The 11,907-nt window shown below is 39.1% G+C and overlaps 1 protein-coding gene across 1 annotated transcript in view; it reads right to left on the bottom strand.

Annotated features, from left to right (window-relative positions):
- Positions 1–4,237: 4,237 nt before the first annotated feature.
- COL4A3 (collagen type IV alpha 3 chain) overlaps positions 4,238–11,907 on the bottom strand; it is a 130,590-nt gene continuing 122,920 nt past the window's right edge. Inside the window, exons 48-52 of the mRNA XM_077869032.1 lie at positions 11,002–11,214; positions 9,783–9,960; positions 9,322–9,436; positions 7,936–8,108; positions 4,238–7,348 (exon numbers count right to left, since the gene is read on the bottom strand). Coding sequence (XP_077725158.1) covers positions 7,264–7,348; positions 7,936–8,108; positions 9,322–9,436; positions 9,783–9,960; positions 11,002–11,214 — 764 coding nt within the window. The 3' untranslated portion in view covers positions 4,238–7,263. The remainder of the gene's footprint in view (positions 7,349–7,935; positions 8,109–9,321; positions 9,437–9,782; positions 9,961–11,001; positions 11,215–11,907) is intronic.

Raw genomic sequence — 11,907 nt, 5'->3', positions numbered from 1 at the left:
GACCCCGGGCCGAGGCCGAATCGCCGGGTATTTTGCGTGCCTGGGATTTAGCAAACGGCCGAGCAAGGGCATGCCCAGGAGGAGGTACTTGGCCAGAATCTAAAGTTGCTCCAGAAGTCGGTTTGGAGAAGTTACCGTTCTCCAAAATAATTTTGGGAAGAGGCCCCTTGAGAAGTACTGCTCCTGAGTCCCCTCTATTTAATAGGGACAGATCATCCTCCTGTAAGAATAGGTTGGTTTTAGGAATGAGGAGTCATTCCCGACCAACCTTTCCGGGGAAGACAGAGAAACCAAGCAGGGTAAGCCAGCCATGGCCAGAACTTGTAGAAATAAGAGCCCTGCTGCTTCCACCAGCACCAGCACCAGCACCCTTCCACTTTTTTTTTTTTAAGATTTTTTTTATTATTTATTTATTTTAGATTTTATTTCTTTATTATCATTTATGAAAGACACAGAAAGAGAGAGAGGCAGAGGGAGAAGCAGGCTCCATGCAGGGAGCCCGACGTGGGACTCGATCCAGGGTCCCCAGGATAAGGCCCTGGGCCGAAGCCGGCGCTAACCCCCCGAGCCACCCAGGCTGCCCAATTCTCATCACTCTTAATCTTTCTGGATCATTTGGTTCTGTGAAAGGAGGCAGTGTGGTACTTGAAATCACCAGACACTGGTAGTAGACTTTCAAGAAGGAAAAAAAAAAGCCTTTTTCTCTCCCTTACCTGGAAACACTGCCCCCTTGTCTTTTGTGATAAAGCGTCATGCTGGGCCTTCTTCCCTCATTAATGTGGACATTCCTGTTTATGATTCAATCCATCGTTGACTATCTTTGCACCCATAATTGCTCCAAATCTTTTTTTTTTTTGGGGGGGGGGCGGGGGGGAACGGTGGCATATAAATCTAAATAATTGAACACATCCATTGAGTCTCATCTTGTCGCACTCTTCTAGTCAATTCTTCATAAGCGTTCCTTTGGGGTTTTGACCCCAACAGGGTTTCAAACTCAAATTTTCTCCCTTTTCCCAGTCCAGATACCTTCTTCTGATTTTTGTTTTAAAGTAATGGCAAGGGGATCCCTCGATGGCTCAGTGGTTTAGCGCCTGCCTTTGGCCCAGGGCGTGATCCTGGAATCCTGGGATCGAGTCCCACGTTGGGCTCCCTGCATGGAGGCTGCTTCTCCCTCTGCCTGTGTCTTGGCCTCTCTCTGTGTGTGTCTCTTGTGAATAAATAACTAAAATCTTAAAAAAAAATAAGGTAATGGCAAGATTATTTTTCTAGTCACCAACTTTCAAAATTCTGAAGTCCTCTTTCACTGTCTCCCAAGCCCCCATCTCTTAGATTCCCTCACCTCAATGTCAACTCTCCACTTTGTTCCATTCCCACTGCTTGTTTAGCTTTAGATGATCATTATGCATCATCTGGGCTGATAACCTTTTAACTGGCCATCCCAGCTCCAATCGCTTTTCTCCTCTAATTCTTAATTCTTATTAATTCTTTGTGGTTGGATCCACAAAGAACCTAGTTTTACAGATTGTGTGACATCCCAAATTTGAAGCCCCAGGTTTAAAAGAAATTGATAATTTATAGTTCTCTACAATTCAAAAGTCCATAACAGCAATCCAGTAATTTTTTTAAAGACTTCATTTATTTATTCATGAGAGACACACAGAGAGGCAGAGATACAGGCAGAGGGAGAAGCAGGCTTCCTGCGGGGGCCCGATGTGGGACTGGATCCCAGAATTCCAGAATCACGCCCTGAGCCAAAGGCAGACGCTCAGGAGAAGCTCAGCTGCTGAGCCACCCAGGTGTCCCCAAATCCAGTAATTTTTAAAGTCACTTGAAATTATGAAATAGCCTGGCAAGAGCAGTATATAAAATACTGGACCTTCTAGGTTACCATTTATATGATCATTCTACTCTTGTCAGAATCTTCACTGGCTTTAATACCAGCCAATGAAATACAAGTTCAACCTGGTATTTGAAACTCTACCTAACATGGCCCTAACTCATACAATGCCACTTTATTTACTGCTGTGTTTGTGTATGTGTGCATATGTGATGTTTACATACACAGAATACATATATTCTTGCGTATTCCATATGTGTTCTTCTTTTCTGTATATTCTTGACCACTCACTAATTATTCTCTGAGATTGCTTCATGCTTTCCTAACTACTTACCCTTATCCATACTATTCCTGCCACCTGGAATGCCATCCTGCCTCTAGCCACCTTCTGTTTCTTGAAATCCTAACTGCCCTTAAAGAACCACCTACGATATTCCTTCTTTTCATAATTATTTCCTGAGACCTCCAACTTTTGAATCAGTATTTGTTGTCTGTCAAAGCACTTACCACATTCTGTCCAATATTATAATTAATTTATGTATTTGCCTTGTTTTCTGCTGCCAGATTAAGTTCTGTGTTTGAGACCAAGGTCTGTGTCTCATCTGGATGTCTTCTGTGGAGCCAAATACCTTGAGCATGCTGTAGGTCTGCGTTACAAAGTGATGAGTGAGATGAGACCTCTTTCCTGGTTTGGCTGATAAACCGTAATTGACCATTCCAAAGCAATAGTTCTAAAAAGGTTTTGAGCAATGTCAGTATTTTTAGAAAAACCACAGTCTACAAACAACTTGAGAGGGTCATATTTATCTGGATGTTTAGATTTAGCGTGGTCATTCCAAATCAATTAATTTTTTTCTGCTGTGTTTGGTTATTGCTCAGTTTCCAGTAGGCAGAGCTGGGAATAGGGTGAACTGAACTGGCACAGTTAGTGTTCTCTGCAAGTGCCCCATCAGTAGCAGTAGGCTGCTGAGAATCCATTAGAGATTGACCACAATTTTCTTTAGAAACAGGCTTGTAAGTAGAGAGAAAAAAAAAACTATAAATACCACATTCATTCCTCTACTTGCTGGCAGTAAAAATAAGCCCTTTTGAAGATTTTATTTATTTATTTGACACAGAGAGAGGGAGAGCACAAGCAGGGGGAGGGGCAGACAGAGGGCAAAGGAGAATCAGGCTCCAACTGAGCAAGGAGCCAGATGCGGGACTCAATCCCAGGACCCCGGAATTGTGCCCTGAGCTGAAGGCAGACGCCTAACCTACTGAGCCACCTAGATGCCCTGAAAATATTTCTAAAACATTTATATGAGCAACAATTTTCTTTGTCTTCTTAGAACTATTACCCAGGATCACTGTTCAGTTTCTTCCTTTGACTATCTTTTTTTTTTCCCTTTAACTATCTTGATTGCCATTCCACCCAGCCTGAAAGTTTCTTACTTACAAAATTTAATATTTTGTATATTAAAAGTATTTCTCTTCACCATTTCTCTACATTTAAAATTTTATGAATATTTTTCCTTGAATGAGTATTTGTATTATAAATGGGAAACATTTATCAAAATGTACGACCCATAATTTCTGTAATTCATACATTTTCTTGATTTGTAAAAATTTCTTAAACACTGTAATAGAAAATGAACAAAGATGTGATTAGGTCCTTTATAGGAAAACAAAAACAAGCCCTAAGAAAATATACTAATAAAAACAAATACTAATTAAAAGTGACAAATATGTAGCATCACAAATATGTAGTGATCAGAATGTAAATTAAAATAGGATAGGCAAAATTGTAAAAGAACAGCTGTATCCATGGGATGCCCAGGTGGCTCAGCAGTTGAGCGTCTGCCTTTGGCTCAGGGCATTATCCCGTGATCCAGGGGGTCCTGGTATCAAGTCCTGCATCAGGCTCCCTTTGAGGAGCCTGGGATTGAGTCCCACATTGGGCTCCCTGCATGGAGCCTGCTTCTCCCTCTGCCTATGTCTGCCTCTCTCTGTGTCTCTCAAGAAAAATACATAAAATCTTAAAAAAAAAAAAGAAAAAAGAAAAAGAACAGCTGTATCCAGAACTGGTAAAAGCATAAAGAGATGGGTGTTTTCATTGTTGATACAGCTGGAAATTCTAACAACCTTCTGTATTTTTGTATGTATATCAAAGACCTAGTATCATGTGGGTCCTCTGATTCTATAATGTTCCTTCTAGAGATTGATCTTGAGGAAATAACTGGAAAATGTGAAATGAAACATGTATAATACGTCCATAATAAAACTAAAGTGTCCATCAATTGGGGATTCACTGACTTAACATAGTAAATCCATGCAGTGGACTGTGGTATAAATAATGATTAGTTCTTGTCTATTGATGTGAAAAAATATCCATAGAGTATTAAGTTAAAAAAAATCTGGTTACAAAACAGCATGTTTTTATTTCCATTTTTGTTTAAAAACATATTTACACAGGAAAACTCTGGAAGAGCATATACGTTAAATATCTTGGGTGAGGGTGACAGATCATGGCAATTTTTATATTCTTCAAAACTTTTGTATTGTCTGTTGTTTTTACAGTAAACACATATTTTTACAATTCAAAAAAAATTATTTCCATTTTGAAAAAAAAATAAGACCAGATATATTTTTTAAAATTTTATTTTTAGACAATACAATAAAATAACTTTTAGCTATAATTACAGAAATATTAGTACATTACAATATTGTAATGTTGTCAGGATATAATAATATAAAATATTCAATATATTTTTAAATATATTTCATTTGGTTATAGAGTAAACATTAAATTAAGTTTAGTTGCAGTAAGTTACATTTGCTGCATAGAAAAATCTTTGTAAGTTAAATTAGCAATAAATTTCAAATTTAGCATTATTGTAATACTTTTATAAATAAGTTACTTAGTAATGTTTACCTTGCAAAAAGAGACCGCTGAGAAATCCATTATTTTAGCACGCTGTGAAATTCCAAAGTAGAAGCCCCAATTTGAAAAGAAACAAGTTATTTACATTTTATCTACAAAGTTAAATCTTCATAATATAAGCTCTTCATAGGCATCTGGAAAGAAATGCATGGGAGCTATGTTTTAAGGCTCAGTCTTAGAGGTATGACTGACCAACTGTTAATATGGCTTCATTGGAATGTAAGGCTTTAGCATCACCTGTCTTTCTCATCGCTGCTAACAGGGCAAGAGAACACAGAGGCTTGGGTAAGCAGAGGCCAGTAAGTAATTTGGCATTAGCACCACTCTAGGGCTTTTACGTTTTAGTTAAATTAGATGACCGTAGGGTGGTTTGTGACTTTGGACTTTAAAGAGAGGCACAGATGAGCAATTATAGCCAGCTGTACCTGGTAACTGCCTGTAGAATCGGTTCTTGGCTGTTTGCCTACAGCAGTTCCTAATTTTGAGTGTGTTGGAAACCACCTGGAGGGCTTGTGAAAATGCAGATTTCTGGGCCTTACCCCTAGATTCTGATTCTGTAAGTGTGAGGTGGGCCCTAAAATTTGCATTTGTAGCAAGTTCCCAGAGGCTGTTGATGCCACTGGTCCAGGGACCACACTTTGTAAATTACTGTCCTATCGAGGGTTTGTGGCCATCCATTAGCCCCTATATGCCATTATTATACAACTGGGACAGTAGGATATTCTTAGAGCAAAAAAGTCTTTATATTAGGTGAGTCTAAGTAAATAATCTAAGTAAAATGCACTTTATAATGTTTAAATGTAAAAATGGCTTGACAGCAGTCACCTGAGCAATGAAGGATGTGAACTATGGTCACAGTCTGTGCTGGCCTTTGGGGTTACACCTTCACCTACAGAGCCACAGAGACAAAAGCAATAACCTGAATTTAAGTATCAGCACCACCAACACCACCTGGGTGGATCAAGAAACATCTTCAGAGCTTTGCCTCAGGATACCTGACCTCTGAGATCCACCAAATAGCGCTACCATCAAGTTCAAGTGGTTCTTAGTGTCTTGCAGATTTTTGTTTTCTTAATTTTGTTCCTACCTTGGCTTCTGTGATGCCTAAGAGAAACTAGATGTCCTGGCTTTCCCTGGCAGAAGTCTTGTTTGTAAACCTTTATTGAGGCCTGCTGAATAATGATGATGGAGTATAAGAACAGTGACAAAGGATGAAAAGGGGGGAAAAAGCCAGCTCACATATGTGGGAGTCTTAACGGCAACAGTTAAGTTAGTATTCTGGGATATCAGATCAGAAACATTAGTCTCTTTTTCTCCCCTTTGCTGTCTGTAATTTTGCACCGTGCCTGGGGCATGGCTTGGTGCTGAACAAAATGCTTGTTTAGTTGAATTAAGTAACCTTGGGAATGTATCAACACACTGAAAAGCAAGTCTTAAGACCTATATCTGCAAAGCTATACAATTTGTACATTAAGATTTTTACACGATTCTTTCAACATGGTTGGTGAGAACATGTAATATAAAACACATTTTTTACAAAGAGTTAGAGAAATAGGGACTAAACCTGGAAATACCTAGGTTACATGGAGTATGAATGTGTCACAGCAAAAGAAAAATAGTTTGAGCCTGATTAGTGAGCAAATGTCTTAAGCGTTCTCAACATTTATAGGGATGGGGATAAAGTGCACATCAAGTAAGTAGTGTCCTTATTATTTGGGTGGGTGAACTGGTAAAAAAAAAAAAGCTAGATACATTTTAGAGTATGTGTGTAACAGCATCCTATTAAAACTAATTCATTAAGGGCAAAATTTGAATGCAAGCAGGTTACATTGCTGTGGTGAAAGGAATTCAGTGGACAAACAAAAAATCTTTTAAAAAATATGAACAAAGCCATTCAGGGAAACCCCCTTTTGGCCTTAGTCTTGGGTACATCTGAAAAAGCGCTAGAATATCCATGAACCTCAGTTCAGTTCCGGCTTCCTCAGGCCCTAGGTTACTAAACAGGTCTGAAAGTTCAGTCTGGTTCATGAGGAGCCATTACTCTACCTGCCCCAACATCTCCTTCCAGTCCCAGGGACTAAAGGGTGTGGTGGCACCATCCTAAACTAATTTAGCCTCCCTGAGTCTCAAAGACTGGAATAGAAGGGGGCAAAATCTTGGGAATCCAGTGGACCAAATAGCTCTTAACTTGTAGCATCAAACTTTATACAATCGCCATTGAGATCATGCAATTGGATACAAGTGGAATATGATTTCAGTGGTGTTTTTTGAAAAGTCTGCTGCCTTACCATGGGAAACTCTGCAAGAGCACAAGATTTAGATACCAGGATCACAGAACTGACTTAAAACAAATGCTTTGTTGTGCGGGGAAACAAATAGAAACTTTGTACTAAGTCATCACAGAACCATATTGTATGGTTAAAGGAAATCCCTAAATAAATGCATATTCTGCATCATAACTTGCTTATTTAGGACAAAAAAAGAACAGTTCTGTTTTATTTCTTCATTGTCTTCTCTTCATGCACACCCGACAGCGACTTATTATCTTTTCTAACTCCCCAGCTTTCGTAGTTGATGGAATAGGTTTTCTGAAACAAAAGCAAAAGACACAAACAAAAGATGTCATCAATGCATAGATAAAGAGGAACTACTTGGCTGGGTTTGAGCTTTATTAATAAATATTGTAGCTCACCTAAACCTTATTGTAGGAGGTATATTTCTGTAAAGGTATGTACGTCGACATTTTATGATTTAGTTGTATTTCAGCAGCAGTAAGGAAAACATAGGCTGTAATCCAAACTCACAGATCCTCTGTCATCAAAACCACCCTTACCCTTTAAATAGTCTGTCCTCCAGTACAGTTAAAAGCAGCAGATCATTTAGTGGTTTTATTCAGTAATTTGCTATAAGCTTATAGACAAATGATAAATATATTTGGTGGTGACAAAAATCACATTTTTGGGTCTTCACTGGTGCAGTAGTACAAAACCATAGCTACTTGTTGACTGGAGAGCACTTGTAAGGTGGGAGTGCCAAGCTAAACAGGATTTTGTTGGTGCAGGGAGATCTTTTAAAGGTGAGTTCATCGACACACAGTTAAGGAAAATGTAACATAGCAATCTCTGAATAGTTCTGCATTTGGGTCATCAGATTAAACTTGACTTTGAATAGTTACCTGAACATTCTTTGGGGGTTTAACGAAGCCAACCAGAAACTGTAGGAATTTGAATAGTAGTTGCACGTTCCTCTTCCGTGACATTCTATAAACGGACTGGCTCGGAACTCTTCCAGGCAGGAGCCGGGGGAGGCCAGTGCTTGCCCAGCACCCTCAGAACCTGCACTTGTGAACTTTCACATTAAAAATATCTGGATAAGAATTCTGTGCATGGTGTTCAAATTTTCAGTGCTCTTTTTCTTTTGTAGTAAAAATATATTTTTCTTTTTTCAGTAAAAAAAAAAAAAAATCGTGTGAATTAAACTTTTATACTTCTTTACCCAGATTTGCTAATACTCGAGGTACCTTCCAAGTTGAGGATTAGTCATCAAAAATAAAGCAAAAGCTATTTCTTCTGCCTAAATGCTCCTTTTCCTTATTCAGCTAGCTTGTTTTCATAGTTCAGAAATCTGCTTAAATATAACCTCTAGGAGGCTTTCCTGGACCTCTCTTCTCTTGAACAATCTCTCTTCTTATTTTCTTCAGAGTACTGATCACCACCTGAACCCATTACTATTATGGTTATTTTGTCTTCTTGCTGGCTATCTACCTTCACCACTAAGATAGAAGTTCCATGACCAGCAGGAACTTTGGTTCATTGTTGGTATTCTTTTTAGTGCTTTAAACAATCCTGGCACATGGTAGATGTTCAATAAATACTTGTTGAATTAATAGCTAAATGAATGGATGTCTGCAAGTAAATAAGGGGGAATAATGTATCATATGTGATGCTGTACAAAAATAAAATGAATAACCACCAACCGCATATGTGCGGCTAGCAGAATCACTGATGGTCCAGAGATTTCTTCATTTAGCACTTAACATCTGGGGAATCTTTCTTTAAAAGGCTTTTTCTCTTAGTGCCCATCTTCATATGAATGTCAAAGGGGCACAGGGTAAGGCAAAAAAGATTTTAGAGCAGATAGACTCAGGTTCAAATCCTAGTTTTACCACTGACTAGTTGTGAGACTTTGGGGTCTTCATATTTATTTATAAAACTGTAGAAGACAAAACTACCTCCAGGGTTTCCATAAGGATTGTGGGCAATGTATATAAAACAGCTGCCACATTTTAAAGCAGGCATTCTATTACTAATATAGTATTACTCTTCACCTAAATGTCTTATTTAGAATTTATGGGTAAAGTCATTTTTTAAAATGCTCCATTATTTACAAAAAAAACCCTACTTTAAAAAAGTGTATTTCCAGATTTTCGAGCAAATGTTCATGGAATACTGTGCACACTAATGTCAGGCAGCATCAGTTTTGGGGGCCACATTTCACCCAGTCCAATGTAAGGTTCTAAGGGTATTCTTTACTATGAATTTGCTGTTCCTTTCCTCCTTACCATGATAAACGAAAATCCTTTCCAGAGAGAAATCCAGCCATTGGGACATGAGGGAATGTCAGTGGTTTGGCTGTGAATGGCTATGGCAATCGTAGGACCTTCACAGACAGTGCATCTGTAATGTGAAATAAAGAATATGGCAGCTGGGGTGCCTGGGGGGCTGAGTTGGTTAAGTGTCTTGCTCTTGGTTTTGGCTCAGATCATGATCTCAGAGTCATGAGATTGAGCCCCACATGGGGCTCTGAGCTCAGCATGGAGTCTGCTTGAGATTCTCTATCTCTGCCTCTCTGCCCATCCCCCCACTTGCACACTGTTTCTCTCTAAGATAAATAAATAAAATCTTAAAAAGAGAGATTATGGCAGCATCAGCACTTTCTGCCCTATATGTGCTGCCTTACGTTCCATTACAAATGAAATGATTCATCTGATCCCATCACAGAGCTAAGGGATTAGATTTTTACCTGCTAATATAAGGCTCCAGGGCCCTGCCAGTAATTGGAGCCATGTCCATTGGCATCAGAGCTGGTGTTGACAGCCAGTATGAGTAGTCATTTCGAGATGCAAAATTACAGACATTGTTGATGTTACAGAACAAGAATGGCATTGTGGTAAATCGCTGCAGGCAGCTGCCGAGAGTTCCTAATGAAACATCAGACTGAGTATCACTTTCAGTACATTAAAATTATATTGAGTAACATTACTAGGTAGAGGCTAATTAAAACAACCTATGGCAGAAATGAGACAGACAACCCCAAAAAAGTTATTTGCAGAATGTGTTATTAAAAAGTTGTGGGGAGGGGATCCCTGGGTGGCTCAGCGGTTTGGCGCCTGCCTTTGGCCCAGGGCGCGATCCTGGAGTCCCGGGATCGAGTCCCGCTTCGGGCTCCCGGCCTGGAGCCTGCTTCTCCCTCCTCCTCTGCCTCTCTCTCTCTCTATGTCTATCATAAATAAATAAATAAATAAATAAATAAATAAATAAATAAATAAATAAAAAGTTGTGGGGATCCCTGGGTGGCTCAGTGGTTTAGCACCTGCCTTTGGCCTAGGGCATGATCCTAGAGACCCGGGATTAGGTCCCCCATTGGGCTCCCTGCATGGAGCCTGCTTCTCCTTCTGCCTGTGTCTCTGCCTCTCTCTCTGTGTGTGTCTCTCATGAATAAATAAATAAAATCTTAAAAAAAAAAATGTTGTAACAATGAGAGAAATCAAAGATCCAAGAAGTAAACAGATTCTCCTTCTCCCCCAACCCTCTTAATACTTCCGGTGACCGTTTCTCATCAGTCTGGCACTTGAGGACTGGTCGAGGTCAGTGGGGAAAATCTTTGCTTCAAAGTATTTCCAGTTATTCAAATATATGTAATAGCTAATAATTAGATAAAGCCTTAGAAAAGCTGCTACTTTTAAGATTAAAAAGCAAACGTGACTTAAGGGAAAATTGTTTGCATTGAACAGGACGAGCTAGACTAACATTCATGAGGTAGGCTCCTTCCAGAGCTGTGCATTCCAGAACGAAAACCTGACATTAGGCCCTTGTTGTTTTTTTATTTAACTCTCTTTGAAAAGTGCTGCAAGGTACTCAGGCTTGTTTGCACATCAGTGCAGAGAGAAGTACCCCCTGCTACAAAAATTGACAATCCGGGTATGGAACAAAATGAATGAAAACGAGGACGGGGACATTACCCAAGTCTTGTCCATGGGCTTGTTCATTTCCTTGTATGAAAAGAAGAGAAAAGCCACTATAGAGTGGCGCTGTCCCTTCTGGACAGGAAGGAATCACTGTGGTCTGACTATGCCTGGTGAAGATAAAGCCCCTCTTCATGGTCCCAGTTGCAGGTGGTCCAGGGTCTCCAGGTTTCCCCTTCAAGCCTGGCAGTCCATCTAATCCAGGTGGTCCTTTAAAAAATATGTTATACATGTTGTGATACAAACAAAACCTCAAATTCATTTTCTCAAAATACTAATTTAAATGCTTATGTATATCTGTTAAGCTCCTCCTTAAGGGGTCCTACAGAAGAATGGTTTACAAAATGGCCAAGTATTATTAAATGTTGTCTAGTGTCAAACAGTACTTCTTCGTCGTATAAATGTTTGTGTATATCGAGTGGTGAGTTTTTGAGATGAGGGCTTCTTTGTCTTCCGTGATGCCTCACACAGTGGCCAGCACATTTTATGTACATCTTTTGTGTGCCAATGAATGTACCTTATTTACAAAGTGGTTAAATAAGTCAAATATCTACAATTTGAAAGTCTATTCAAGTGGATAATAAAAAATGACATGTGCTTTTGATAAAGTCAGCAAACATGGAAAACAACTGAAAGTTCTTTTAAAGGTATAAACTTAGAGAAAGTTTTTAATCAATTAATATGGCACAAAACGTTTTTTTTTTTTACTGTGGTAAGAGTTAGTTTCTTTTATCTATATGAGTTTAATGCCAAATAAGTAGTTTTTATACTTTTTTTTCCTCTGCCCTAGAGTAAGTTAACACACATTTGTCACTTTCTAAATAATATACCAGAGAGCTATCCTTCTGTCCATTGTCCTGTTCTTTCTTCTTCTTTTCATCATCAGCTAGCTATTATGATTTT

The sequence above is a fragment of the Canis aureus genome, chromosome 24 (assembly GCF_053574225.1).
Source record: "Canis aureus isolate CA01 chromosome 24, VMU_Caureus_v.1.0, whole genome shotgun sequence".
NCBI classification, from domain to species: domain Eukaryota; kingdom Metazoa; phylum Chordata; class Mammalia; order Carnivora; family Canidae; genus Canis; species Canis aureus.
The sequence above is the reverse complement of the archived record's forward strand: the minus strand, read 5'-3'. Positions and strand labels throughout refer to the sequence as shown.